This window comes from Taudactylus pleione, unplaced genomic scaffold, assembly GCF_031769625.1.
Source record: "Taudactylus pleione unplaced genomic scaffold, aTauple2 ptg000506l, whole genome shotgun sequence".
Taxonomy (NCBI): Eukaryota; Metazoa; Chordata; class Amphibia; order Anura; family Myobatrachidae; genus Taudactylus; species Taudactylus pleione.
In genome coordinates, this window is record NW_028284908.1 from 1201022 (window position 1) to 1227262 (window position 26241).

A 26241-nucleotide genomic window follows, 5' to 3' on the forward strand; every position below is an offset into this window, starting at 1 on the left:
TTTGCAGAGGCGTCACCCACAAGCAGACAGCAGGAGTGCACCTGGATTAGTGTGCGGTGTACCTGCCGGGCACAATGGGGAAATAACCCAGGCGATCTGCAGTGCACAAATATGCTTCGTACATGAGCTTCTCCATAGCAGCAGCAGACCTGACATTCTGGGTTATTCACTTAGTCAAAAGTGCAAATGTGCATTAAAAACGTCATCTAATCACACGTATGCTTTCATTCCCTAACTTGCATTCTAATTGCTGATTGGTTGGTATGGTCTACATGCACGCTGCTGATTGGTAGGGTGTGATGTGATTGGTAAGTAATAGTTATGATACATTTGGCAATATAAAATAGAAGATGCAGCACAGCTGCGTCCTATTGCACTTTCCGTATATTCTTTGGTTAACTACCCCAATAGGGGTAACAAAGCCCACATGTCAGTGTTATTTTAGTGCATTGAACATTTCGCAAAATATATGTATATCTCCATGTCACTCACATATGGCCCACTGTAGGCCCCGAGCAGAGCTAGATGTATGCCCGTTTGCAGAGGTGGGTGCGTGCCCGTTTGCAGAGCTAGATGTATGCCCGTTTGCAGAGCTAGATGCATGCCCATTTGCAGAGCTAGATGCATGCCCGTTTGCAGAGATAGATGCACGCCCGTTTGCAGAGATAGATGTATGCCTGTTTGCAGAGCTAGATGTATGCCTATTTGCAGAGCTGGATGCATGCCCATTTGCAGAGCTAGATGTATGCCCGATTGTAGAACTAGATGTATGCCCGTTTGCAGAGATAAATGTATGCCCATTTGCAGAGCTAGATGTATGCCCGTTTGCAGAGCTAGATGCACGCCCGTTTGCAGAGCTAGATGTATGCCCGTTTGCAGAGCTAGATGCATGCCCGTTTGCAGAGCTAGATGTATGCCCGTTTGCAGAGCTAGATGCACGCCCGTTTGCAGAGATAGATGTATGCCTGTTTGCAGAGCTAGATGTATGCCTATTTGCAGAGCTGGGTGCATGCCCATTTGCAGAGCTAGATGTATGCCCAATTGTAGAACTAGATGTATGCCCGATTATAGAACTAGATGTATGCCCATTTGCAGAGCTGGATGCATGCCCATTTGCAGAGCTAGATGTATGCCCGATTGTAGAACTAGATGTATGCCCGTTTGCAGAGATAAATGTATGCCCATTTGCAGAGCTAGATGTATGCCCGTTTGCAGAGCTAGATGCACGCCCGTTTGCAGAGCTAGATGTATGCCCGTTTGCAGAGCTAGATGCATGCCCGTTTGCAGAGCTAGATGTATGCCCGTTTGCAGAGCTAGATGCACGCCCGTTTGCAGAGATAGATGTATGCCTGTTTGCAGAGCTAGATGTATGCCTATTTGCAGAGCTGGGTGCATGCCCATTTGCAGAGCTAGATGTATGCCCAATTGTAGAACTAGATGTATGCCCGATTATAGAACTAGATGTATGCCCATTTGCAGAGCTGGATGCATGCCCATTTGCAGAGCTAGATGTATGCCCGATTGTAGAACTAGATGTATGCCCATTTGCAGAGCTGGGTGCATGCCCATTTGCAGAGCTAAATGAATGCCCGTTTGCAGAGCTAGATGCATGCCCGTTTGCAGAGCTAGATACATGCTCATTTGCAGAGCTAGATGAGTAATGCTACATACACACGTTACGCTCTGCACAACCAATGATATCGCTGAACAATTTCCCTTGAACTCTTCTGTAGTGCAGAACAAACGATATTGGGTGTACACACTGTCTATGATATATATATATGATAGATATTGGGTGTACACACTGTCTATGATAGATATTGGGTGTACACACTGTCTGTGATAGATATTGGGTGTACACACTGTCTATGATAGATATTGGGTGTACACACCGTCTATGATAGATATTGGGTGTACACACTGTCTATGATAGATATTGGGTGTACACACTGTCTATGATATATATGATAGATATTGGGTGTACACACTGTCTATGATAGATATTGGGTGTACACACTGTCTATGATATATATGATAGATATTGGGTGTACACACTGTCTATGATAGATATTGGGTGTACACACTGTCTATGATAGATATTGGGTGTACACACTGTCTATGATAGATATTGGGTGTACACACCGTCTATGATAGATATTGGGTGTACACACTGTCTATGATAGATATTGGGTGTACACACTGTCTATGATAGATATTGGGTGTACACACTGTCTATGATATATATGATAGATATTGGGTGTACACACTGTCTATGATAGATATTGGGTGTACACACTGTCTATGATAGATACTGGGTGTACACACTGTCTATGGTAGATATTGGGTGTACACACTGTCTATGATAGATATTGGGTGTACACACTGTCTATGATATATATGATAGATATTGGGTGTACACACTGTCTATGATAGATATCAGTCAGTGAAGTCCTCCTGACACATCTCTGACCAGACAAAACTTGGCGATATCGTCAGATTGGCCTGCATGTACGGACGACCATAGATATTGTTATCGTCCATGTGGGAACGCGCATCATTGGTCGTTTGCTGCATAAAAATAAACAATATGAATGATATTGTTATCGTTCAAAGATATCGTACCGTGTGTACGCGCCTTTAGATGCATGTCTGTTTGCAGTGCTAGATGTATGCCCATTTGCAGAGCAATATGTACGCCCGTTGCAGAGCGAGATGTGTGCCGTTAGCAAAGTTAGACATACCCCTTTATGCAGAGCGTATCTTGTGTGAATTTGCACCTTGCATGCTCTACAAATGGGTGCAGGCGAGTGCTGGTGATGCAATTCGATCGCACCTACATTTACGACTAAAAATGTGGAACGGATTTGCAGCGAGGGCATACTCACATAGCAAGTGAGGGCGTTCTGGTAAATACGGAGCGCGCAGAGCTGGGCGTACACCTGTGAGGAGGTGCGTCTCTTGCCCCTAAGATAGGTCAGGTGCAAGTCCTCACCGATGAAGGTGACGAGCATGAAACCAAATGCGCAGATGCAAGCGCGCCTTAAGTAGCGGTCAGCACAACTCTGCATGTGCACAAATGCACAAATAACGTAACACCTGACAGACTGTGTAACTCTGCATAGGGACCGTCACACCTGCACCACTTACGTCCCACCTAGGAAGTGTCAGCTTTAATGAGGGCAGAGGTGCGGTGTCCGTATGTTATACAACACTGTAGAGTTTTGCGTCACCGCCAATGATAGACTCTTTGCAAGCATCCTGAATGCAGTTATCAGCACTACACTAAAAAAAAATGCTCCTATATTATACACCCGTCATTAGTAAGCCTGTGGCACAATTGGCAAGGGCACAAAAAGTCATTGTTAGAAATTTAATACTGTACGCAGAGTGCCTGGCCGGATCCTGCTGCGGTGTGTACACCTTGTGTAAGTGTATGGTGTACACTTTCTGACACTAGCATGTCTGAGGACTGTCTTATGCTGCAATAACGCCTTCTTCCCAGCACCCCTGCCTGGAATCCCGTTATATAGGCAGGTGTCGCTTCAGAATCTCCTTGGATGGCTGTGGAATGCTGTCTGGGAATATTACTTCAAACTCGACCAGTAAATCTCCGTGTTGCTCTGGGTTTTTGGGAAAAGGGAGTCCGTACCCAATAATCCTTCGTCTCATCCCCGGTTTAATGATTTCATTTATAGTCATGGGGATATTCCGTCTCTCCAAAGTGGGCACAGTGATTGCACATCCGCACAGGGCCTGGAATAAATGATAAGGTTACATTGTAGCTGTACAGCATCATACTGCAGACGTCTCAGTGACTGTAACATGGAGGAAGTAATGACAGCTAAGCGTTTACTTGATACAAGTCCTACTGCACAAGGGACAAAAAATGTCAGCTGCTCAATCAATCTGGCAGTACTTTTCAGGTGCATGAAAGGGAGGGGTCATACCAAGTAGAAAAAGGGGGGGGGAATTTAACCCCCTATTGTTCCTCAGCACACTGAATTATACCAGCAACAAGCCGGGCCTCGCCCAGAGCGCCATTGTATCCGACGGGCGCTGGAAACGCCCACCCTCCCTCCCCGGTGCTATAGTGATTATTTAGTTTCAGGGGGAGGGAGTGGAGGAGGGAAGGGGCGGCCACACAGGACGGCGCTGTGCACAGCAAAGCCTAACGCCGGCCCTGATTGCTTTTAGTGTGTGGAAGGAGCGTGTGGAAGTGGTGGTGTTAGTGTGTACATAAGCAGTATAGTGCTGGATACAGGGCTGTGTCTGCGCTAAACGTTGTGGCCACATGCTAGGGGTGTTAATTTAACTTTCTACGTTTTGCTCTATTCCACACCAGCAAAAATCAGTCAGGTCAGTAAATAAATACATACTGGGAATTTCATCTGTTAGTACAAAAAAAAAAATAGCAATATATAATTTAGTATGGGATGGGTACGGGATGCCGGAGTTCGGGATCCCAGTGGTCAGAATCCTGAAACCGGCATCCCGACAGGGTTATCATCCCGACACCTGTTGGTAAGTATCCTAACCGTCCCCCCTGCAGCCTAAACCTGTCCCCCACCCCCCGCAGTCTAAACCTAATCCCCCCTCCGCAGCCTAACCCAAACCGCAGTCTAAACCTAACCCCCCCCCCGCAGCCTAAGTGTAACCCTTCTCCTCCCCCCTTTTAGTGCCTAACCCTAACCACTAACCCAAATACAAATACCATCGGGATGTCAGTGGTTGGGATACTGGTGCCGGGATTCTGACTGGTGTCCAGATTCCAGGGCCGGCATCCAGACAGCTGGGAATTCAACTGCCTCCCGTTTAGTACAAATCTGACACTTAGGGGTAAATTTACTAAGATGGGAGTTCTATTTAAGAAGGGATGCGGCCCATAGCAACCAATCAGATTCTACTTCTCATTTATCTAGCACCTTCTAGAAGATAATACCTGGAATCTGATTGGTTGCTATGGGCAACATCACTTCTTAATAGAACTCCCATATTAATAAATTTACCCCTTATTGTTTTGGGAATTACATAATTTTTAACCACAATATTGTGGAAAACCACGGAATATCATTAGGAGCACCAACAGTGGCAGTTACTATCAGAACCAAGGGACCTACAGGGCCAACTACTATAAGCCATGTGGACCAAGAGATGATGTGAGGTGGGCAGAGATAATAGGAGAGGGCGTCATTGAAGGGGCAGGCAGCAGTGAAGGAGCAGGCAGAAGTGAAGGGGCAGGCAGAAGTGTAGGGGCAGGCAGCAGTGAAGGGACAGCAGCAGTGAAGGAGCAGGCAGCAGTGAAGGAACAGCAGCAGTGAAGGAGCAGGCAGCAGTGTAGGGGCAGGCAGCAGTGAAGGGGCAGGCAGCAGTGAAAGGGCAGACAGCAGTGAAGGAGCAGGCAGCAGTGAAGGGGCAGACAACAGTGAAGGGGCAGGCAGGAGTGAAGGAGCAGGCAGCAGTGAAGGGGCAAGCAGCAGTGAAGGGGCAGGCAGCAGTGAAGGGGTAGGCAGCAGTGAAGGGGCAGGCAGCAGTGTAGGGGCAGGCAGCAGTGAAGGAGCAGGCAGCAGTGAAGGGGCAGGCAGCAGTGTAGGGGCAGGCAGCAGTGTAGGGGCAGGCAGAAGTGTAGGGGCAGGCAGCAGTAAAGGAGCAGGCAGCAGTGTAGGGGCAGCAGCAGTGAAGGAGCAGGCAGCAGTGAAGGGACAGGCAGCAGTGTAGGGGCAGGCAGCAGTGAAGGGGTAGGCAGCAGTGCAGGGGCAGGCAGCAGTGAAGGGGCAGGCAGGAGTGAAGGAGCAGGCAGCAGTGAAGGGGCAGGCAGCAGTGAAGGGGCAGGCAGGAGTGATGGGGCAGGCAGCAGTGAAGGGGCAGGCAGCAGTGAAGGGGCAGGCAGCAGTGTAGGGGCAGGCAGCAGTGAAAGAGCAGGCAGCAGTGAAGGGGCAGGCAGGGCCGTTTCTAGGGGCGGGCGACCCGTGATCATATATCCCTCCCAATCACGTGTGTATGTGTATGTGTAATATATATATATATATATATATATATATATATATATATGTATATATTTGTATGTGCAAATGGATGTCCTGACTCTCCTTGTTCCTAAATTGCCATTATATTCCAAACACTTTCGCCTATCTGTGACTCTGGTGTGTGCTGTTGGTCTCAAATTCAACTATATATATATATATATATATATATATACACACAGTCACTGTGGGCGGCAGTGTCCCGTGGGTGGGGAGATGTGTGTCACCGCCGAATAGACGCCTGGCATCTATTCTCCCTGTCAGCAGCGCTTGGGGGCTGCCCGGCGTGTCTGTAAGTGCCGGGCACGGCCCCAAGAGTCACGAAAAAGGGACGCGTCTTATATACACGCCCCATTTTCAATGGCCTTTTCAGGGCCGCGCGCCTTCGGCGCGCACACAGAAGTGCCCTGTCTAGCTATGGCGCCCTGCCTGCCGCCGGAGCTAGAGTGAACACTAAGTTACACTACACTACATGCATGATGTAATATATTTGTAGGTGCTAACATTTAATAATGTATTTGAGGTGGATGTGGTTTTAAAACGTAGTTTATGTGGCTCTGTCTTTTCCAATATATTTTATGTGGACCTGGCTTATTTCAGTGTATTTTATGTGGATCTGGCTTATATTCTGTCGAGACCACGCTCCCTTACTGTGATACCACACCCCCTCACGATGAGGCCAAGCCCACTCCGCAATATTACTGCTTCTTGGGGGGGGGGGGGTGCATTCTGACTGGTCGCACTGGGAGCCTCAGACCCTAGAAACTGCCCTGGGGGCAGGCAGCAGTGAAGGGGTAGACAGGTCTGATGGGGAGAGACAAGGGGTGTACTTCATATAACCACCACAAAGGCATGCAGCATCACTGAGTGTCTGTGGATTAAGTATATAAATTGGCGTGTGTGTGTGTGTGTATGCGTGTGCTGTGGTGTGTAAGTGGTGGGACATGTAAGCGGGACCTGAGCTCATATTTTGCATTTGGAGTAAGGGGCTTTAGCTAAGTCGCTGGTGGAAGCTCTTTGTTTGTTTATTTCGACTATTACAGGAACAGGGCGTAAATGTGTTAAAGTATCAGCAATAACAAATAGTGACAAGCAATAGCAAATATAGACGCTTTGCTTCTGAGCAATCAGAATACTATAGTGTCACTGCTCAGGCATAATGCACAGTGGGTGCAGAGGAAGTGTCCACCTGTGCATCACTAAAGCTGGCCATACACGCTACAGTTATCGGGGCGATCCGTCCGATATCCGTGGATCACCCCGATAATTGTAGCGAGTGTGCGGGTGACCGAGGGTTAAATATTGCTCGGTCGGGCATGCCGGATTGTCTAGCATGCCCGTCCGATGCGATATTTGTGGGGTAAACTGTCAGCCGCATCGGGCAGTGTATGCCCAGCCGCTGGCCGACAGACCGACATTCCTGTGTTCCTTCTCATGGAATGAACAGGGAAATGTCTCCTCCCCCAGGGGCGGAGCTCAGATGTCGGGGGTAGGACCAGGGAAATGTCTCCTCCCCCGGGGGTGCAGCGCAGTCGGGGGTAGGACCAGGGAAATGTCTCCTCCCCCTGGGGTGGAGCTCAGATGTCGGGGGTAGGACCAGGGAAATGTGTCCTCCCCCGGGGGTGGAGCGCAGATGTCGGGGCTAATGCACTGTGAGAAATCTCAGTGTATGCCGCGGACATCTGCGGCTGGCTTGCTGACAGATAAAATGTCTGACAGGCATTTTATCTGGCCGTGTATGCCCAGCTTTAGAGACATGTAATCACAATGCATCTGTGGGTGACTTCCACTCTGCCATCCAGCACCTCCCTAATACATGCTTACATCCACATTCACCTGCGCCGCGACAAAGCGTTTATGTTTCTCAGCGTCACGTTATAACAAATGGTTACATGCTTCCTACAGTCACATTGTACATATTAATACTAAGGGGTACATGTACGAAGCTGCCTCATTTTGCACTTAATATCATATATCAGCGAAGCTTCAAATCATGAGGTCAATCCTGCCGAGAAGCAGAGGCTTGCAAAAGTCGCCGCTTCGTAAATTTACCCCTAAGGGGGCCCATTTAGCATTGTATATATGCGGCTTAAACACCCGTTTTCGGGGGTTAACCGCAAATATTAAGTTTCCCCCAGATTGATCACAGAAGGACTCCGATACCTGCTGCGATCCCTCCAGCGATGCGATGCTGCCATATTTACCAATTTCCGGAATGCAAAGCAGAGATTGGCCCCAGCCGCTACCGCTAGCTGAAGATGGCAGCAGTCCATTGTAGCTTATGGGCTACACGTCGCGAATTCAGCCGGCAGAGTGTTCTTCCCCCGAGCCCTCCCCAGCAATGGGCGCTGTGGGTGTGCGCTCAGTGGGACGGAGTCCCTGTCCCTGCGGGTGCTCTATAGAAACATCCCGACGATGTAATTGCAATCTGCAGTGCGATCATGGGCGCTAATATCGTTCCCAGATCGCATTGTAAATGCGATTAATGATAATTGGGCACTTGAGTCACCTTCCTAAAACACATATTTGTAAATATGACCAGCAGCCTCAGCCCTTGGAGGCTGCTTCTATCCTCGAGGGTCATAAGTGGGGTGTCAAGAAAAGCAAGTCTGAGGAGTCTATGTACTAAGCAGTGTTAGGAGACAGAGTGAAAGGTGATAAGGTGCCAGCCAATCAGCTCCCAACTGTCATCTCACAGGCTGTGTTTGAAAAATTACAGTTGGGAGCTGATTGGCTGGTACCTTATCACTTTCTTATCACTTTTCACTCTGTCTCCTAACACCGCTTAGTAAATAGACCTCTCAATGTTAAGAGTGACACGTTTGTGACAATTAGGAAGCGGTCCATGACGAGCCTTACCTCGCGCAGGCTGATCTGTAAGGGACAGACAATATTTGAACCATCTCTCTTAAAATGCGAATGAGGTTTGTCTTTAATAACGAAAACCACATCGGCAGGAATGGCCACAGGCGTCTCGTCTCCCTCCTTGGGGAATGTGATTTTGGTGCCTTCCTTCCATCCCTTCTTTATCTCAATTGCGAGGATCTTATCCTCAGTCCACGCAGTTCCTCCGTCGGGGCTCATCCTCTTCCTGGAGATCCGCATTCTTTTAGTGCAGCCACGATAAATCTCTTCCAGAGACACCCTCAGCTCATGGATAATAGGCGGGTCCTGCTTACGCCGGACCGGATTGCCAACTTGGTTCTTTTCTCTGGGAAATCCGTTCATACCGAAGTTGGAAAACGAGCAGAATGGGTCATTGTCCAACTCCATGTCCTCATCATCCCGGCCTCCGGGCATTCGCCTCCCGAAGAACATTTCGAAGGGGTTTGCTCCCCTGAAAAATGCGGCAAACGTGGCGTGCGGATCACCGTGGAAAGTGTAGTGAAAGTTCCCTTCGTGTCCGTTTTGTGCGCCTGGTCCTCCTTTAAGCCCTATAGAGGTAATAACAAAAACAAAACATCACTGCAAGTTTCAAACATTAACCTCAACGCATATTTAAAATTTAAACCCTGCAAAAGTTATCTGTTTCCATAAGACATAAAGACCCCCATTTATTAACGAGTTTTATCACCAAAACGAGTGATACATTTCACTGTGTATGATAAATGGTGCTCCAGCCAATCAGCTCCCAACTGTCACTTTTCAAACATAGCCTGTGAGATGACAGTTGGGAGCTGATTGGCTGGAGCACCATTATCCTACACAGTGAAATGTATCACTCGTTTTGGTGATAAAACTCGTTAGTAAATGAGGCCCAAATGGCGAAGTCACTGCTGTTCCATGCTAGGAAAAAGCTGGCAGTCTGTGGTGACACTAATATTCGGATAAATTAATGACTTTCCTACCTTAGGGCTAGTAGTGACAATAGGGCCACATATAGGAGTTGGTGTTCACACACTCTGTTCGCCTGTGCGGTGCAGAAGTGGCAAACGGTAACCTCCTGGCACAGAGGGGTCTATTCAGCATTGATTTTTTTTTTACAGAAAAAATACGGAAACTACGATTTCCGTATTTTCTATGTAAATCCCCTATTCAGCAATGGGATAATGGAGAAGATAACGCAATTATCTTCTCCACTAATTCCCATCTCGACGAGGACCGCACTGTACTGATCAGCCATTGATCTGTACAGTGCTTTAACGCTTTTTGCTATTCAGCATAGCAAAAAGTGTTAAATCACTCGATAAATCATTACTTTATATAACAGCATTTCAGAATGGCGTTATATGAAGAAAATGCCTTAAATTTCCCAAAAAACTGCAGGGACAGAGGGAATATTTCCCATAGGTCCCTGCAGCATCTTGTAACTCCGCCCAGTCTCCGTCTCTGCTTCCCGGTGATCTGCGGCCGGTAAGGCCAATTAGAGACTCTTAAACCTGCCGAAAGTGATTGACATGTGTATACAGGCTTTATACTAGCCTATATACATGAATATTTATGTGCGATTATATTTAAAATGTATATATACATTTTAAATATAAAAGCACATAAATATACATGTATACAGTCCAGTATAAAGCCTGTATACACATGCCAATCTATTTGGACAGACTGGAGCTGTACTTACCCCTCCATGGTCACCGGGAAACCAGGACTGACCACCCACAGCTATAGTGGGCGGCCTGGCAATGGTCGCGATTATCGCGACCATCGGGCTTGCAAGGAGACCCTGTGGTAGGATCTCAGGTCTCGCAAGCCCGAGTGAACTTCTTGCTCTAATAGAGCAGGAAGTCCATTACTGACATCACAAGTGTTTTCAGGAAGGGCCACCCACAAACGGCAGGCGTTCCTAAGGGAACGCCTCCGTTTGTCCAGCCACCCCCCCAACCCGCCTACAAAACGGGGCAAGCTGTCGATCCACATCAACAGCCGCCCCGTCTTGTAGCGAGCCCCGGAGTGAGTGAAGTTCTCACTCACTCCGGGGCTCGCGCGTGCCACACGTTCGCAATGGCCCACCGTCGACCCGCTTGCGAGCACTATGCGCTCGCGAGCTGAGTCTGAAACAGGCCCTGAGACTGTTCCCGAACGCATGACTGAGCTTGCGCAGAGGAACAAATAGAAGGGATTGTTTTCGGAAACCGCAGGGACAGTGCGGGACAACGTGTTACCGCAACCGCTGTCCCTGCTGAAAATCATGCTGAATAGCTTACTAAAAATTTGATAATTGATAATTATTCGTGACAATGTTGCCCGATAATATTGTGGGCAACATTGTCACTGTTGCTGAATAGACCCCAGAGTGCGGCTGATCTCACGCGTAAAGTGACCTTGTTTACAGCCGAAAGGGATTCCCCACATTTGGAAGTTAGCGAGTAACACAATAATCTACGCTAGTCCCCAAAACCGCGAGGACCGTGACTGCGAAGCTCGGTCATTGGTGGTGAGTGTGTCCTATGCTAGTTAACTGATGCAGATTATTTTCTATTAAGTAATGTAACAACTACGGCACTTACATCACAGTATAAAATATGTAATACCACTGCGGCAACACCGTAACCCAAACACTGCCTTATATCAGGAATGGCTAACAAGTACGGCAAAGCATTTTATTTATTTTTAATAATGAACATTTCGCTATTGTTAATAAAAAGACGACATGAACACAGATTCAATATTCAAAACACATTATTTAGTAACTTTCCCTTCCACTGTATCTCGGACCATCACAAGTTTATATTAGTAATTCCGTGGGCAGCATTTTCCATGGGCAGCGTACGTAGACATCGGAGACCGGGCACAACTGCGCAGATTCAACAGGATTTAAACAGAGATAGACAGAGACCCCCGCTTCTATCTGCACGGTAACATGTGGAGAAGCGCATATTGCTTATCTCTCTGACACATCCACGTTTGTTATGTAGGACAGTGGTTCCCAAACTTTCTTGAATCGCTACGCCCTAAAGTATCAGCAGTACAGTATTTATTTGCACACCACCCCAGGTCAATAGTTCCTTATTGGGAAATGCAGCAAAAATGATTACATTAAGTAAATTGCACTTACATGTCATCCGTAAGGCCCACACACACGGTACGATTTTGTTTAAACGATATTACCATTTTCGACCAATTGGAATGACATATCGTTTAAAAATGTGCCGTGTGTAGGCTTGATAACAAATCGATGTGCGCTCCCGTTGACCGTTGATCGTGGTCGGTGATCTCTTCAACATGCAGAAAGATCACCGACCTGTCTTTCACGATTTGCCACACATCGTTCCGCATGTATGCACGATGAACGATTTCATGGCTGACACAGATGCATGCACAAGTCAGTGAGATCCGTCTGCTATTCTGTGAAAAAAATGTAAACCAGTGTAAAAAGTTTTTTAAAAAAAACGCTGTGCCCCCCCCCAAAGCACAACCAGCCCCGGGCTTTGGGATCCCAGTACTGGTTGTGCTAAATACAGGGGACAAACAATGTAGGGGTCCCCTGTATTAAGCACAACCAGCAATGGGCTATTCAGAGCTAGCCCTGGTTGCCAACATACAGGGGACAAATGATGTAGGAGTCCCCTGTATTTAGCGCAACCAGCACTGGGCTCTGAGCCGGTCCTGGTTATGGAAATACAGGGGACAAAAAGTGTAGGGACCCCCTGTATTTTCCATAACCAGCACCAAATTTTTTCTACTGGGGGGAGTAATGCCACAGCCAGGGGAGCCCTATCACCGGGTTCCCCGGCCAAAGTTTTCCCCCTGATCGCTAGTAAGCCCAGGCCAGAGATCCCTGGAGAGGTGGGCCCCCCCAATAAAGGGGACCCCCCCAGGCCTAGGCTGAAAGCCCGGGGATATCCCCGGCACCCCTAGAGAGGTGGGTGCCTGGTTGATAGTTTAGGGTAGTGCAACTGAAAGAGTTGAAAATATTATCTTTTGCAGATGAACTACAGGTCCCAGCAAGCCTCCCGCGCATGTTGGTTCTTGGAGAACCACAAGAACCAGCATGCAAGGCATTACGGGCCCGCTGGTAGCTGTAGTTCCACTGCAAAAGAAATATTAAAATAAATACAGTACACACACCATGAAGGTAATCTTGTGTCCTGGAGCCACCAGGGAGAGTTCAAGGGAAATTGTTAACGAGATTGGATCGTACCCACCTTTAGGCTCAGTCATGTGGCGGTGGACAGGGCTGCGCTTCTGCTTGTCCACATATTTCATGATTGGCCGCAGTGGCAGCTCCAGAGGTGAAGCTGCAGAGCAGTCCAAAATTCAAATAGGGGAGCCACACCAACTGCCACCCCAAACGCTGCCAAACATCACCGGCCGAGACTCACTGGCAGTTGGTGTGACTCCCCTATTTGAATTTTGGACTGTGCTGAAGCCCCACCTCTGGAGCCACCACTGATAGGCTGTCACCAGCACTGGTTTTGCCCATCCCATTTAACACATACTTGCCTACCCTCCCGATTTGGTCGGGAGCCTCCCGAAAATCGGGTGCCGCTCCCGACCTCCCGGGAAGGCAGGCAATTCTCCCAGCTGCCGCTCACCCCTCCTATCCCTCCCGCTATAACCCCTGTAACCCCCGCAGCAGGGGGAGGGCGGTGACGCGATTCGCGTCATTTTGGCCCCGCCCCCTGCTGCACAATGCCTATTTTATCGGCATTGACTCCGCCCCGCCACACCCACAAGTGACGTCACCCGACCGGCCACTCCCCCTTGTCTCAGCCACGCCCACCCCGTCCTGCCGATCTGGCTGCTCCCTCCCGGAAGGAGCAGCCAGAATGTCGGCAGGTATGATTTAACATAAATCTGATTTATTCCTGGACCACCAGTCTGTGGCACCCATGCAGCACCACAGGCTGCCACGGCACCCAGTTGGGGAACCACTGATGTAGGGGCTACTGGTAAACTGCAGCAAACAATCCCCCACTTTCATCTGAGAGAAGGTTTTGTGACGTCACCAACCCAAACTCTGCACACTCCACATTAGCGTTATACACCAGCGAGGGCGCTGCGCACAGTAGGGAGCACCGTGTGGTGTATATTTAGTCTATTGAGCGCACTTTCCATCTGTCCCTGTCATAGGTGAACAAGAAGGTGATTTTTTTTTTTTTATTATTTCAGAAACATAATCTGTTTGGGACATTAGTAACACAGTACAGTTTAAAAGCATTGAGGCCCAACATGTTCTAGATTTCCTTCTAGAGAGCGAGTGGTGTCAGTGATTATTTGGGAGCGTTCCAGGATGGGAGCAAATACCGCCTCTCTCTCTACACATGACCTGTAGGTCCAGGGACCATGTAAATGCTGCTCACTGACACTGCCAGAAACACTGGAGACAAAACCCAACATGTGGCTTCAGCTCTGGCATTTCCTAGAATAAACACAGCGTGGGTGGCACTGACGGAAAGTCGGCATTCCACGAGCGCACAGCGAGTGTGCAAGGTTTTATATACAGCAGCTTGCGCACACAACAGCCGTAAACCGAGGAGTGCAGGGGGAGTGCAGTACATTTAGGCGTTTGGACAAAGTGAAGTAAGTGCTGACAGGATAGTATTCAGTACAAGCAAACAGACAAAGGGCCCGATTCAGTAAGGAACGCTATTCTGCTTATACGCACGCCGCGCAGTTGCTAATATCAGCGGTGCTATTTAAATGTTTGCATTCACAATGCGTACGCAGCCTGACATAAGGACGCCCATTTCCCCCTCACATCCATATACTAGGGCAACATAGCGAAACAATCGGTAACGTTGGACCCATACGCACAGTTAAGGAAGGCCCGACCTCACTCAGGAACTGCTAACTACTGCGCACGCTATGAGACCACAGGAGGCATCAGGTATCGCAGTGGCTAATTTATGCACGCCCTTGTAACGGCGTTGAAATGCACCGGCACGCCTGCGTTCACCCGACCACCCCCCACTCACCATCCACAAACGGCACTTCCTGTCAATCACTCTGCTCTGGGTCTGCGCAGCCTCTGCAAAGGCAGTTCCATCGCAATTGATAGTTGCACATGCGCAGAACGCAACAATCGACTGATTGCGTGCGTCTTTGCAACTGCGTTCCTTGCTGAATAAGGCCCAATGCATACTCACCTACTTTTGAAAAAAGCATATCAGGGAGATTGTGTTAGCACCACCTACAGTATGTGCGCGGCAGTAAAGTGGGCGTGTACTGCTACATCTGAGAGGCGTGTCATACATGTGATGGGCGTGTACTGCTACATCTGAGAGGCGTGTCATACATGTGATGGGCGTGTACTGATACATCTGAGAAGCATGTCATACATGTGATGGGCGTGTACTGATACATCTGAGAGGCGTGTCATACATGTGATGGGCGTATACTGATACATCTGAGAGGCATGTCATACATGTGATGGGTGTGCACTGCTACATCTGAGGGGCGTATCATACATGTGATGGGTGTGCACTGCTACATCTGAGAGGCGTGTCATACATGTGATGGGTGTGCACTGCTACATCTGAGAGGCGTGTCATACATGTTATGGGCGTGTACTGATATATCTGAGAGGCGTGTCATACATGTGATGGGCGTGTACTGATACATCTGAGAGGCGTGTCATACATGTGATGGGCGTGTACTGCTACATCTGAGGGGCATGTCATACATGTGATGGGTGTGCACTGCTACATCTGAGAGGCGTGTCATACATGTGATGGGCGTGTACTGCTACATCTGAGAGGCGTATCATACATGTGATGGGTGTGTACTGCTACATCTGAGAGGCCTGTCATACATGTGATGGGTGTGCACTGCTACATCTGAGAGGCGTGTCATACATGTGATGGGCGTGTACTGCTACATCTGAGAGGCATGTCATACATGTGATGGGCGTGCACTGCTACATCTGAGAGGCGTGTCATACATGTGATGGGCGTGCACTGCTACATCTGAGAGGCGTGTCATACATGTGATGGGCGTGTACTGCTACATCTGAGAGGCGTGTCATACATGTGATGGGCGTGTACTGCTACATCTGAGGGGCGTGTCATACATGTTATGGGCGTGTACTGAAACATCTGAGAGGCGTGTCATACATGTTATGGGCGTGTACTGATACATCTGAGGGGTGTGTCATACATGTGATGGGCATGTACTGCTACATCTGAGGGGCATGTCATACATGTGATGGGCGTGTACTGCTACATCTGAGAGGCGTGTCATACATGTGATGGGTGTGCACTGCTACATCTGAGAGGCGTGTACTGCTACATCTGAGAGGCGTGTCATACATGTGATGGGCGTGTACTGCTACATCTGCGAGGTGTCCAAATTTTGGGGCTATTACATATGGTGGTAAATGTCATGACATTGCAGTGAGGCGAGATAACAAGGTCACATACAGATGTGTATTCTCTCATGAGCCTCAATACGCCAGGCAGCGCGTAATGTCTGGCGTGAGTGACAGAGTCGCCAGGTCCCGTGCAACCCTGCTAGCGGTGGGCCTTTTCTTGCCAGTAGGATGCACCAGGAGACTGTACTGATATGTGGCACTTCCACATGTATGCGCATAGATGATAGGTGTATGAGGACACATCTCTATGACCGCAGCCATTACAGGGCAACATAGCACCCTGTGCCGGCCCAACCCCTTACGTCATGACTTTGGACGCAAGATTTCATTATGTTGTGTTGAGGAGGCGAGGCTGCCAGCACCGGTAAATGCAGCGCTGATTGAAGCATCCTGTCTGTCTAAAGGACGTTCCGCCTCGCAGCAGTGATCCTGTCTGCAAGGTGCAGTTCCAGGCTAGCCAGAAAACAAGGGACGTGGGGCAACGACAGAGCCACCCACAGAGCCCTGCATACAGTATGTCACTAAATACAGTCTAACTTTGCAGGTCCCACAAGAATTAAGCAGCTAAACAGTTACTGACAGGGGCGTATCTATAATGGGTGCAGGGTGTACGGAGAACACGGACCCCTTGGTCCAGGGGGGCCCCCGCACTGCACACCCTGCACCATAATATTACTTACCTCTCCGGAGCCCCATGTTGGCGCTGGCGTCTGGCGCTGTAAAACGACTGGAAAATGGCCGCCGTTTGCGCATGCGCAGTACAGGGAAAATGGCCGTCGCGGCCATTTTCCCGGTGATCTGTGCATACACCATAGACTCTGGTCACTAGCGTATAACTCTGGCGCTGGCCATGCACAGCTCAGTGCGCTGCCGGGCGAAGAGGGGGGGGCCGTGTCGGAGACTGCACACGGGCCCCCTCCTCTCTAGAAACTCCCCTGGTTACTGAGCCAATGGGATCTGACTAAGCAGCATTATAAGGAAGAGTCACACAGAGAAACACTGCAGATCTGGAAGCCGTTCCAGTGCAGGCTCCTTGCAGAAATCAGCCATCGTGCACCCTACAAGCTGATTTTGGATATTTCTCAGGCACATTCTCTTGGCACAAAGTAGCTGTTTACAGTTAGCTAAGAATCAGAGCTGGAATTTCATGACATCATGTATCAGTCTTGGCTTTTCCAGGCTGTGAGCCAGAGAGGGGTAGTTCATGGAAGTCTTATATACTGTAGGAGTAGTGACTTCCGTCCTCCAGCTTGTTTCTCTGGACAAAATGAAAGCCCCCCCTTTCTGTGTACGCAGCAGTGGCCTCTTTCTGGGGCCTATTCGTCATAACTAAAATATTGATGGAGGTAATTAGGTTTAGAGCTGGCATGGAGTGCTACCTAATTACCGGAGGGATTCATCATTCCTCCTCCATTTTTGCGATGACAGCTTTTCAGAAACTAGATACTTTTCACTCTCTACTCTAACTTACCGCAGTCGTAATCAGTGCTGCGCAAGCGCCGTTACGTTCACTGATTATAGCTGCGGTAATTCTGTGTCCCCCCCACCCCCCTCTCCCACCTACCTGGCCGCCTGGTACCCAGGCTGCAGCCACGGACCTGGGACCTTAAACTTTATTTATTTATATTTTTTAAACTTTACTGCGTTCTGCAAACACAGGGCCTGATTCAGACCCGGTCGCAAGTGCTGAGCGCTCGCAAGCGGGTCGATGGTGGCCCAGAGCGCATGCGCTCGACGGAGCCGGCTCTGTCATGCGCATGCGCGAGATCTGTATAGCGACGGGCAATCCGTCGCTCCGGGTCTCGTACCAAAAGGGGCGTGCTGTCAATGTTGAGTGACAGCTCGCCCCCTTTGGTGGGTGGGCCAGGGGGTGGCTGCCCAGACGGAGGCGTTCCCATGAGAACGCCTCCGTCTGGGGCCGGCCCCACTGACATCACGAGTGATGTCAGTGGGAGAGATTTCGGCTCTGTTAGAGCCGAAATCTCTCTGGGGCTTGCGGCAACGAGACCCTACCACAAGGGTCTCGTCGCAAGCCCGATGGTCGCAATGGTCTTGACCATCGCGACCATCTTCCTGGCAGCTCGCTATAGCTGTGGGTGGTCACCCACAGCTATGCGAGCGGCCAGGAGGCCGTTCTTAAAAAAAAAAAAGACCGGCCCTGATTCAGAGCGAGCGCTCTGTCAGAGCGTCCGGCTCTGAATCAGGGCCACAGTCTGTATCAGAGCAGCAGCCGGAGGAGGGACCAGGAAGTGACGGAGAAGGCAGAGGAGGACCTTCTCACGCTATACACCATCAAATTACGAAAATACATAATTTTGGGAATTTAATGAATAGCCTAATTTCTACATCCCCATACTAATGTACTAATGTATGGGGAGTGTGGAAAGTAACGCAGGCGGACTTAACCAGTTCATTCTGACCGATGTTCGCACATCTGCGCATGCGTACGGATTTTAATACGCATGCGCGAACCAGTCAGTGCGGCCGAAAATCGTTTGTTCGCTATATAGCGAATGCCTGCTATTTTGAGTGACAGAAGGAGGCGTATGTGGGTGGTAACAGGGGAAGGTGCTTGAAAACGGGGAGTGGAATTCGGTCAAAACGGGCGTTTTAAGGGAGTGCATAATTAATACAGCAGCGTCATTGACCACGTCACTTGTTTTTTTTTTACTCAGAACTGCTCGCAAAATAGCGGTTGAAAAAACCAGCCACAAGAATAGCGAGCAGTTCATACGCTGTTCGATGTACTCGATTAATCTAATAAATAGCGGACATGACGTATGGTGCGAGCGGCAAGGGGGCGTATTTTTCAAAATTACAACCGCAAGTTTTGCTCGCTCGTTCAGACGTAGAGGCGTGAACAGACCGCAATTAGCGAACGGTTCATTTGAATTACAACCCTTGTTTTAGAACGAACGACCGCAAATAGCGAGCGGCTCTGAATGAGGGCCCCTGTTATCAAGCCATGGGGGTGATTCCACAAGGCTAGAAATTGTAACGCTGCACGTAGGCGATCCTTGCTATTATGCAAAGTAAGCAGAAGCTGTATGATACCCCCTGCTGCATTTCCCAGCACTGCGACAAAGGTTGCAGGCTAGGATCACTATTGCGACCATCGGTGGTCACGAAAGTGGACGACGCCGGGCCGCCAGCCAGTTGATTGAGGGCTATTTCACACCCGCCGGTTATCACCGGCCGGCAAAAATCCAGGTGCTTTTATTCCAGTGGATATTTGCCTCTCACACACAATGGTTTCATGCCGTGTGCGCTGCTTTTGCCGTGTGTATGATTTTTTCCCCAATCTTTAACATTGAAACTGTGGATGGCAGACGTCCATTTCCGTGGATATTTCCGGCTGTAACACGGCAACCGTGTCCTTGCGGTCTGAAAGGACCCATCTGCTTTCACGCTTTATTAAAAGTGATCGATGGCAAAATAAAAGCCTGGATTTTTGCCAGCTGGTGAAAGCCAGCAGGTGTGAAATAGCCGTAAGCCTCAGCTTACTCAGGCTGGCTGGCTGGCGAGGCCAGGAAGCTGCGTCGGTCAACGCAGTGCCTGGCCTTGCCCCTCCCAGAAAATGGGGCTGACACACCCCCGTTTCCAGGAACGCCGGCCGACCACGCCCCTGCACTGCCTGTCAATCGGGCAGAAGCACAGAAGGGTCTGCGTGCGACTACACAGTAGCCATTCTGCACACTCGCAATAATCAGGAATCTGTGATCAGCATTGCACGGCAGAATCAGCCCCTAGGTCCTAAATGGGTCTGAAACCCGTCTGGGGAAGCCCAACATGGAACTTAAGATAGGCGTCCAAATACTGACGCCTATCTTAATCCCGACGCCAGCCCGAACGAGGCAAGTCCGGGCACCATTAGCGTTAGCCGCGAGGGGGGGGGTAGGAGTACTAGGTTTAGGCAGCGTAGCAGGGTTAGTGTTAGGTTTGGGGGGGAGTTTGGGGCTAGGCACCCCTAGGGGGGAGGGTTAGGCACCACTGGGGGTTTAGGCACTAAGGGGGGAGAGTTAGGTTTAGGCATGAAAGGGGGAAACTTAGGTTTAGACACTAACGGGGAGGGTTAGGGTGCGGGGTGGGGAGGGTTGGACTACAAGAAGGGGGTGTTAGGGTGAAAAGGGGGGAGTGTTTGCCAAGGGGATGCCGGCTGTCGGGAGGCATCCCGACAACCGGCATTACATACCCATTCCGTCCTAAACATACGTCACGTCAAGACGAAATTTGAGAAACATTCTCTGTGATCTGCACCTATTGTACAATACAGACACATGAATCCTCTTCCTAGATCCACTGCTAGTGACACGTTAGCTTATGTATATATATATTATATATATATATATACCACAGGGCCATAATTGCTATCAAGTGTATAATATTCTGCAACATGACTGCCAAGTGCTGAAGAACATTGTGCACAAAAATCGTCCGTCCTCGGCTGCGACACTCACTACCAAGTTCCGAGCTGACTCTGGAAGTAACGTCAGCGCAGGAACTGTGAGTCAGGAGCTCCAGGGTTTGAGTCTCCATGGCCGCACACAAGCCTCAGCGCATTTCCAAGCGTCGGGCGGAGTGTAAAACTCTATGCCATCGCACTTCCCACAATCCTCTGCTTGTGAGAGCAGCCGTCATCACTATTATCTGCATCTACAACCTAACCATGATGCGTCCCATGGGGTGCTTGATCGTACGTGCCACCTCCCCCTTACTGCCCTTTGCCACCCTATAATGGCAGTTCAGTGGCAAGTGAGATGTGACCGAAATATTTGTGACTCTGGACCATTTAGAATTGCTTTAAGTTGCGCATCAGGCCGCCACGCATGTAGAGCTGGCTCAGAATCGGCAAGACCCGCCTGCGGTTGTAATTGCGTGCCACTGTGCGTAGGGCCCAAGGAGAGAGCCATCAAAAAAAATGGTTTGTAGAGTTTGGTGGGGAAGAACCTGACTGGGCTGCACAGAGCCCTGACCTCAACCCTACTGGGTGGATCTGTAACACTGGGAGTCATTCAGACCCGCTCGTGAGCAGCAGTACGCTCACGAGCGGGTCGATGTTCCCCCACTGCACATGCGCATGACGGAGGGAGCTCCGTCGTGCGCATGCGCGAGACCCGGCGAGCGATGGGCTCTCCATCACTCCGGGTCTCGCACCAAAGGGGGCGCGCTGTCGATGTTGATTGACAGCACGACCCCTTTGGTGGGCGTGCCGGGGGCGTGGCTTCCCAGACGGAGGCGTTCCCATGGGAACGCCTACTGTCTCAAGCCGGCCTCACTGCAATCACTAGTGATGTCAGTGGGAGTGACTTTGGCTCTGATAGAGCCAAAATCACTCCAGGGCTTGCGGCAGCGAGGCCCTACCGCAGGGTCTCCGTCGCAAGCCCGATGGTCGCGATGGTCAAGACCATCGCGACCATCATCATGGACGCTCGCTATAGCTGTGGGTGGTGACCCACAGCTATGCGAGCGTCCATGAGGTTGCTCCAAAAAAAGGTAGGAGGGCCCTGATTCAGAGCGAGCGCTCTGGTCAGAGCGTTCAGCTCTGAATCAGGCCCACTGACCACGAGCTCGGACCCAACACCTGACGTACGTGCTCAGCCTCACCATTTATGGCTGAAGGTCTGAGAATCCCTGCAGCCATGTCCTAAAATCCAGGGATAAGCTTTCCCAGAAGAATGGAGACTGTTATAGCAGCAAAGGAGGAACCACCTCTACATTAATGCTCATGCTGTTGGAATGAGAAGTTCAACAAGCACCTACGGATGTGATATTCAGGTGTCCACATATTTCTGGACCATGTAATGTGCATTTACTAACAGTCTACTTGCTGGCAGTTATTTATACAGCGCACACATATTCCATAGTGCTGTACAGAGATTAAGTCAGTCACATCAGCCCCTGCCCCAGTGGAGCTTAAAATCTATGGCCCTGATTCAGAGGCATTCGCTATTTGCGAGCGCTCGTTCTGAATCAGGGCGGGCTGTTTTTTTTTTATTTGCCGGCCTCCAGGCCGCTCGCTAAGCTGTGGGTGACCACCCACAGCTTTTGCGGGTGGCCTGGCGATGGTCGCGACCATCGGGCTTGCGACGAGACCCTTGTGGTAGGGTCTCGTCCTCTGCAATCCCCAGTGAACTTCCTGCTCTAATAGAGCCGGAAGTACACTACTGATATCATGTGTGATGTCACTAGGGCCGCCCCCAAACGGCAGGCATTCCTTCGGGAACGCCTCCATTTGGCCAGCCACCCCCCCCCCCCCCGACCCACCTACAAAACGGGGCGAGCTGTCGATCAATCGACAGCCGCCCTGTTTTGCTGCAAGCCCTGAGCGAGTGAAGTTTTCACTCACTCCGGGGCTCGCGCTTGCGCACTGCCGGGCCATCGACCCGCTTGCGATCGCTATGTGCTGGCGAGCGGATCTGAACCAGGCCCTATATTCCCTACCACATGCACACACGCACCAGGGATAATAATAGTTTTTGTAGTGTGCGCTGCATCGGTGTGGTGGGAAAAGGGGGCGTGGCCTGTTGACAAGGGTTGTGGCCCCAGTTTTAGTCTGTCCGCTGGGGTCCCGGAGGTGTGGGGTGCCCCCCGGGGCTAGCGTACTTGTAGTGCCAGCTCCCTCACTGTGGACAGGAGCTGAGTGCTGCACATAATTCTACAGTGCAGCACCCGGATCTTGTCACTGAGGGGGAGTCTGCACTTTGGTTTCACCCCTCGGCGGTTGACACCCGGGCGCGGCCCGCACCCCCCTTGTGACGCCACTGGTTAAAGCCAATTAGCCTACCAGTATATTTTTTAAGCATGGAAGGAAACTGGAGCACTTGGAGGAAACAGTCGCAAACACAGGGAGAACATACAAACTCCACACTGATGGGCCATGACTGGGAATTGAACTTACGGGCCCCAGTGCTGTGAAGGGTATACATTCAGAATGTCGACCATTCAGAATGATGACAAGGAGTGGAAGTCGACATTTAACATGTCGACAATGTGTGAATGTTGACATAACATTGTGAATGTTGACACCTGATTTTTTTTTAGGGTTAAGCTGCAGGTAGGGTTCGTTAAGAGCCCCATGGAAAACAGCACGGTCAACATGCTGACATTCTGGAAATGTCGACATTCAACCTCCTGTCCATGTCGACATTCTGAATGCCATCCATGCTGCCCCGTGTGTATCACAATGGCGACTTACCGGGTCTAGCAACATCTCTTATGGGTCTGCTCACCTTCCCGACTGCTATGTACGAAGCTCTATCAGCTCAATTCTGCATCATGGCTGCTCCACTTCCTCTAAGAGGTGGGTATACGGCCTCCATGCATATATAAAAGCGCAAGCACACGCTTTGATGGCGTCGCATTGGAGCCAAAATGTATTCACCTATATAAGTCCCATTCTAAGCAGCTGCCGCGTTACAGAGGTTACTGTGTATAACTCGTGTAGCAGACCATGCTCCTCCTGTGGCTCCAAATCTTTTCCTGCGCTACTGACCTCAGCATGAATAACATATATGTATCTATACTTGTGACCCTGCCCTTAGCCTGTTTCCAGTTCAGGACTTGTCCCTGTGACCCTCGACTACGTATGACCACTCTCCTGCAATTCACCTGGCTTCACCTAAATCCCAGCTAGTCACGTCTGTACGGCAGCTACAGGGCTGTGACCTGCGGGCTCTCGGCCATGAAGCCCCTTACCAACTTGCAGCAGTTTCTGATGAAAATCAGAGGGTGCGCTAGACCCTGAGGGGTCTATTTACTAAGCAGTGTTAGGAGACAGAGTGAAAGGAGATAAGGTGCCAGCCAATCAGCTCCCAACTGTCACTTTTCAAACACAGCCTGTGAGATGGCAGTTAGGGGCTGATTGGCTGGCACCTTATCACTTTTCACTCTGGGGCCCATTTATTAATGATCGCATTTTGCAATGCGATCAGGGAATCCAGTACCATCCATGATAGCGGCTGAATGTACTATCCGGCACATGCAGGGAAATGAGCCCGTCCCCGCGATATGGCCGGAGTGCGTGCGAGGCTGCTGCGCATGCGCAGTCCCGCGGACTGCACATGAACGAGGCCCATTGCTGGCTTCGGGATCTGGGAGATCCCTCCGCTGGCTGACATGCGGTAAGTCCTCATAGGCTACAGCGGCTAACGCTGTATTCAGATGGCGTTAGCTGCTGGGGCCAATATCGGGAATGGAAGCATTCCCGATATTGATACATTTGGCAGCATCGCATCCCCCATAGAAACCTATGGGGGAGGCGGCTGCCGGCGGCAAGGGAGGGATCGCAGCAGGTATTGGAGATACATGCTGTGATCCCTCCTTCATACATCCGGGGGATACTAAGTATTTGAGGTAAACCCCCGAAAACAGGTGTTTTCGGGGAATTTACCTCAAATTAACTTTGATAAATGGGCTATACTTGCCTACCTTCCCGATTTGGTCGGGAGCCTCCCGAAAATCGGGTGCCGCTCCCAACCTCCCGGGAAGGCAGGCAATTCTCCCGGCTGCCGCTCACCCCTCCTATCCCCCCCGCTATAACCCCCGCAGTGGGGAGGCCGGTGACGCGATTCGCGTCATTTTGTCCCCGCCCCCTGCTGCACAATGCCTATTTTATCGGCATTGTGTAGCGGGGGTGGGCCCAAACTGACGCGATCGCGTGACTCCACCCCCGCCACGCCCACAAGTGGCGTCACCCGACCAGCCACTCCCCCTTGTCTCAGCCACGCCCACCCCGTCCTGCCGATCTGGCTGCTCCCTCCCGGAAGGAGCAGCCAGAATGTCGGCAGGTATGAAATGGGCCCCTCTGTCTCCTAACACTGCTTAGTAAATAGACCCCTGTATCTCAGCACTGCCCCGCGCAGGCCCTAAACTGGCAGCATCACTGGCAGTGACCATTGTGTGTGTTACTGTCACCATGCCATCCTCTCCTTTGGATGTCTATCGCTTCTCAGTATGTGCGCAGTGGCATCACAGACGTCATTATCAGCTCTGTTCCTGGGACAGCTCACCCTCCCCCCGTTATTGTGAGGTACTTGCACCTCCTGCCCCACGTGATGTCTGTATATATATATATATATATATATATATATATAGGATGCATTCACACCCCCGATGCTGCTTTTAAGCGCTCGCGCCCCGTCGCCAGTTGTTGTACATGATTATGTGAGATGCGCATTATGTAGAAAAAGGACATTACATCACTAATCCCGTCACGCTATATCTGACCGGTCGCAGCAGCTGCCGTGATACGTCCTGGCTCTGATACATTAGAAGCTATGCCAGTCTCACCACCCTATTCTTCTGACGCACACTCGCCCCATCCCAGACAGCTGAACCCTAAATGTGGGGAGGTCTCTGGGACCACAAGAGCCATTTTCAGCTACGCTTGCTGCATTTTACCCCTACGAAGAGATGCGTTCGGAGAAAACGGTACTTTGCAGATTAAAAAAAAATATATACAAATTGATCAAAAGACAAAAACACAACTGTCCTAAATTAATATCTGCCAACTAATATACTCTAATAACCTGCTCATGTAGATATCAGAACTTCGCAAACATTCTGGATGCAACCCATTAACCCCATCAGTGCCCTGCTGTGCCATCTGCCCCCCGAAAACTACAGCGCAGGGAAAGAACCCAGGACCCCTGGGTGGGTTACTGAGATATACGTCAGATACATACCCTCTTCCCCATACTGATCGTAGACCTCTCTCTTCTTGGGGTCACTCAGCACTTCGTAGGCTTCTGCAATCTCCTTAAACTTCTCTTCTGCCTGGGGTGACTTGTTCTTGTCTGGGTGCCACTTCAGAGCTTGCTTTCTGTACGCTTTCTTGATATCCTCCTCTGAAGACCCCTTCTCAATGCCCAAAATTGTGTAGTAATCTTTCCCCATGTCACCCCTGTCAGCGGGTCTGGAATGCACCGAGCGACTCGCTTGCAGTGGGATCCAGAAAGTGTG

The 26241-nt window shown here is 50.1% G+C and overlaps 1 protein-coding gene across 1 annotated transcript; it reads right to left on the minus strand.

Annotated features, from left to right (window-relative positions):
• Positions 1-1640: 1640 nt before the first annotated feature.
• On the minus strand, positions 1641-26241 carry DNAJB4 (DnaJ heat shock protein family (Hsp40) member B4). The gene is made up of 3 exons (XM_088450075.1): positions 25965-26241; positions 8880-9454; positions 1641-3753 (listed from the first exon to the last, which is right to left on the minus strand). Exons 1-3 carry the CDS (start codon positions 26173-26175, stop codon positions 3523-3525), a joined length of 1017 nt encoding a protein of 338 aa, XP_088306201.1. The 5' UTR covers positions 26176-26241; the 3' UTR covers positions 1641-3522.